The 5,000-nt window shown below is 44.4% G+C and overlaps 1 protein-coding gene across 1 annotated transcript in view; it reads right to left on the bottom strand.

Moving 5' to 3' along the window:
- LOC128685615 (protein turtle homolog A-like) overlaps positions 1–5,000 on the bottom strand; it is an 895,009-nt gene that overhangs the window by 20,006 nt on the left and 870,003 nt on the right. Inside the window, exon 8 of the mRNA XM_070088010.1 lies at positions 2,322–2,957. Coding sequence (XP_069944111.1) covers positions 2,322–2,957 — 636 coding nt within the window. The remainder of the gene's footprint in view (positions 1–2,321; positions 2,958–5,000) is intronic.

Below are 5,000 nucleotides of genomic sequence, written 5' to 3'. Positions count from 1 at the left end.
GGTAAGACAGTGGTGGTTGACCACTGTTATAGCAGTGGTAAGACAGTGGTGGTTGATCACTGTTACAGCAGTGGTAAGACAGTGGTGGTTGACCACTGTTATAGCAGTGGTAAGACAGTGGTGGTTGATCACTGTTATAGCAGTGGTAAGACAGTGGTGGTTGATCACTGTTATAGCAGTGGTAAGACAGTGGTGGTTGATCACTGTTATAGCAGTGGTAAGACAGTGGTGGTTGATCACTGTTATAGCAGTGGTAAGACAGTGGTGGTTGACCACTGTTATATAACGCCGTAGATATACTCTGATGAAGATACACAGGTACACCCACCTAAAGATACACAGGTACACCTCAAGATACACAGGTACATCCACCTCAAGATACACAGGTACACCTCAAGATACACAGGTACATCCACCTCAAGATACACAGGTACACCCACCTCAAGATACACAGGTACACCCACCTAAAGATACACAGGTACACCCACCTCAAGATACACAGGTACACCTCAAGCTACACAGGTATACCCGCCTCAAGATACACAGGTACACCCACCTCAAGATACACAGGTACACCTCAAGATACACAGGTATACCCGCCTCAAGATACACAGGTACACCCACCTCAAGATACACAGGTACACCCACCTAAAGATACACAGGTACACCTCAAGATACACAGGTACACCCACCTCAAGATACACAGATACACCCACCTAAAGATACACAGGTACACCCACCTCAAGATACACAGGTACACCCACCTCAAGATACACAGGTACACCCACCTCAAGATACACAGGTACACCCACCTCAAGATACACAGGTACACCCACCTAAAGATACACAGGTACACCCACCTAAAGATACACAGGTACACCCACCTCAAGATACACAGGTACATCCACCTAAAGATACACAGGTACACCCACCTAAAGATACACAGGTACACCCACCTAAAGATACACAGGTACACCTCAAGATACACAGGTACACCCACCTCAAGATACACAGGTACACCCACCTCAAGATACACAGGTACACCCACCTAAAAATACACAGGTACACCCACCTAAAAATACACAGGTACACCTGAAGATACACAGGTATTTCTAGCCTACCGTAACACGTACACAGTACTTTCGTCACTCACACATTGTTTTCATATATATGAAATTATTTTCCCAGTGCAGTATATGTTTAGTTTTCTGCCAATATATGAAAAAAAAAATATATATATATATATACCCAAGCTTTGTGTTTTATTTAATCAGAGAGAATTCTCTTCTGCAATTTCGCACTGTGCTTTTTAATTAGACAAATAAATTTTGGCAAACGGGCTTTCAACCGAATATAGCTGAATAAATTTTTAGATTTTTTTTTCCGACGGTGAAATCAGTTAGCACCAATTAATTTATTCTTCTTCTTATTCTTATTCTTCTTCTTCTTCTTCTTCTTCTTCTTATTATTATTATTATTATTACTGTTTTTGTTGATACGTTTCGCCTACACAGTAGATTTCTTCAGTCAAGTGCAGAGGCAGCAAGTGTAGTAGCGAAATAAAGATGTTATCAGTCTATCAGCCTTGGAGAAACAGTATTTAAAGCGGTCAGTCCCTCAGCCTGATATCAGAAAATGCCGGAAGGTTTCAAGAAACTCGATCACTACCTCCGCCAAGTTCCAGATCAGCCAGCCTGGGATGGATGTAACCACTGTTATTATCAAATGATATACAGCAGTGGTCAAACAGTGGTGCTTGATCACTGTTATACACCAGTGGTAAGTTAGTGATAATTGACCACTGCTATATACGAGTGGTAAGTCAGTGATAATTGACCATTTTTATATAGGAGTTGTAAGCCAGTGGTGGTTGACCACTGTTATAGAGGAGTTGTAAGCCAGTGGTGGTTGACCACTGTTATATAGGAGTTGTAAGCCAGTGGTGGTTGACCACTGTTATATAGGAGTTGTAAGCCAGTGGTGGTTGACCACTGTTATAGAGGAGTTGTAAGCCAGTGGTGGTTGACCACTGTTATATAGGAGTTGTAAGCCAGTGGTGGTTGACCACTGTTATATAGGAGTTGTAAGCCAGTGGTGGTTGACCACTGTTATATAGGAGTTGTAAGCCAGTGGTGGTTGACCACTGTTATATAACAGTGATAAGACAGTTGAAGAGGCAGTCAAGAGAAAAGCCTAGCCTTAGGTCGGGCTGAGAGGGTAGACGAATTCTCTGAATCGGTCAGAGGTGTAGCATAGCTTGACTAGTAGAATAGCTACAAATAGCTAGTCACACTCACAACACACACACACAGTGTACTGACCCACCACGGTGATAGAATAGGTGCAGGGGATCCTGATGTGTCCGACACTGTTACGGGCGTAGCATCCCACGAGGATGGAGGCTGCGGGCGTGAGGGTGAGGGAGGAGCGGTCAGGGTGACCGCCGTCCACACGTCCTTCCACCTCCCTCTCTTCTCCATCCTCCATGGATCCTCTCACCTCCCAGGAATCCTTCCCCAGCTTCCTCCAGGCGGCCTCCGTAGGTGGCGCTGCCTCTGAAAGTGACGCTGCCTCTGAGGGTGACGCCGCCACCGCAGAAGGTGACGCTGCTGCCACCTGCACAGACGCGGCCACTCTTACAACATTCTTGGAGACTTGCACCTGTTCCAATCGTGGAGGGTAGGTGCCCAGGGGCATCTGTGGGCGTGGCGTGTGAGCGTGCATGGAGGATGGACCGCCGCCCACAGGTGGTGAGGACAGGCTGGTGGAGGGCAGGTCCCCACTGTGTCTTGGAGGCGGGGGTTCCCCCTTCCCCTTGAGAACTGCCACGGGTGACCCCATCTTCCAGGTGAACTTGAGGTCGCGAGGTACAGCCTCCACGCGACAGGTAAGTGTGACGGAGGTGTTGCTCGCCACTACCAAGCTCTGTTCCGAGGGACCGGCGCAGTACGGGGCATCTGTCAAGAGAAAAAATCTGCGTAAGAGATGGTAGCAGCTAACATAACACTTTGTGAATAGATGGAAAAACAAACACAAATGTAGTACAGTGTGATCCTTTATTGACAACGTTTCGCCCACACAGTGGGCGTTATCAAGTCACAAACGGATCTACCTGGGTAAAGAATATGTCTATATATAGTGTGGAGAGCCAGGTGGAGAATGTTGGATTTGAGACAGACCTGACCCGTGCAGGTCTGCCTCAGATCCAACCTACCCAACATTCTCCACCTGACTCGGGTGTCCGGGAAAAAAGTCACAGGAAAAAAAGTGACAGAAAATAAGTCACAATTTTGGCTATGGGAAAAAAAGTCACTGTTCCTGTGACGTTTTCTCCTATATATACTCATGTACTTTTGTGGAAAAAGACACTTATGTACAGTTCAGGACATTTATTAAAGGAAACGTTTCGCCACGAGTGGCTTCTTCAGTCCATTAGGACTGAAGAAGCCACTCGTGGCGAAACGTTTCCTCTAATAAATGTCCTGAACTGTACATAAGTGTCTTTTTCCACATCTTGTCGGTATCACCATACCATTTCCTCATGTACTCTTTGCCCAGGTAGATTTGTTTGTGACTTGATAAATTCCACTGTGTGGGCGAAACTTTGTCAATAAATGATCGCAATTTTAGGGTAGTTGATGAATGGAACAGTCTGCCTAGTAGGGTTATTGAAGCTGAAACCTTGGGTAGTTTCAAATTTAGGTTGGATGAATTCATGAGTGAGAGGGGTTGGATCTGAGTAAATAGAATTATTGAAGCTTATTGCTTGGGTAGCGTTTTTCTGTTAGTGAGTTGGATTTGTGAAGGACCTGCCTGGTATGGGCCAACAGGCCTAATGTATTTGTAGATGAATGGTTCAGAGAACCGACATGTTGATAAATTAGACACATGTGCAACTCTTGGGTATCTTTATTGAGGAAACGTTTCGCCACACAGTGGCTTCATCAGTCCATACAAAAGAGAATCTTGAAGAACAGGAGGAGAATGAGGTAATCAGTCCCTCAACCTTGAGTCGATGTGGTCAGTCCATCAATCTTGAATAGAATACGGCATACGTGCGGAGGAGCCTATAAACCATTGGTAGGAGAGGTGCAGCAGTCATAGGTGGTGTCACATTTGTTCAATGTGGAAGTAGGTCGTGCCCAAGAATTAGGCAAGTGAAGAATTCCCAAGTAATGTAGTGTTCCTCCTTATGTTTTTTCCATCGTGCTGGTATTTTATACTGTTTATCTCCATTGTGTGAATAAGACACAGGTGCACCACTACGACGTTTGTTAGGTAAGACACATATGCAACAGTTAGGTATCTTTATTTCGAAACGTTTCGCCTACACAGTAGGCTTTTTCAGTCGAGTACAGAAAAGTTGATAGAAGCAGAAGATACTTGAAGACGATGTAATCAGTCCATCACCCATTGTTTCAGACTATGGAACAATACTCTTCTCCAGACTGAGGGACTGACCACCTCAAAACTTCAAGGGTGATGGACTGATTACATCGTCTTCAAGTATCTTCTGCGTCTATCAACTTTTCTGTACTCGTCTGAAGAAGCCTACTGTGTAGGCGAAACGTTTCGAAATAAATATACCTAACTGTTGCATATGTGTCTTACCTAACAACCTGTCGGTATTTTATACTATTTTAATGTTCACTACGACGTTTATAATGAGCACGTTTCACTCACTGGAATTAACAATTGAATTGGAATTAACAATTAGCAAATTAACATTGAGCGAAAAACCGCACTAATAAAATTATTGATATTCAGTGAGGAGAATAACGGAGCTGTGGGTTGGGTGTACTAGCCCATGCTAGGCACCACGTCCTCGCACTTTTCAGCCATGTTGAAGAATTGAGACACTTATGCAACATGTGGGAATCTTTATTGAAGAAATGTATCGTAATAATGTTGGTAGAATTACCGACAATATGTAAAGTAAAAGGACACAAGTGCAACTAATGCGATATTTTATTGTGGCAACGTTTCGCTCTCCAGGAGCT

The sequence above is a fragment of the Cherax quadricarinatus genome, chromosome 23, assembly GCF_038502225.1.
Source record: "Cherax quadricarinatus isolate ZL_2023a chromosome 23, ASM3850222v1, whole genome shotgun sequence".
Classification (NCBI taxonomy): Eukaryota; Metazoa; Arthropoda; class Malacostraca; order Decapoda; family Parastacidae; genus Cherax; species Cherax quadricarinatus.
Note: the sequence above shows the minus strand (reverse complement) of the source record. Positions and strands in the feature narration are given on the sequence as shown.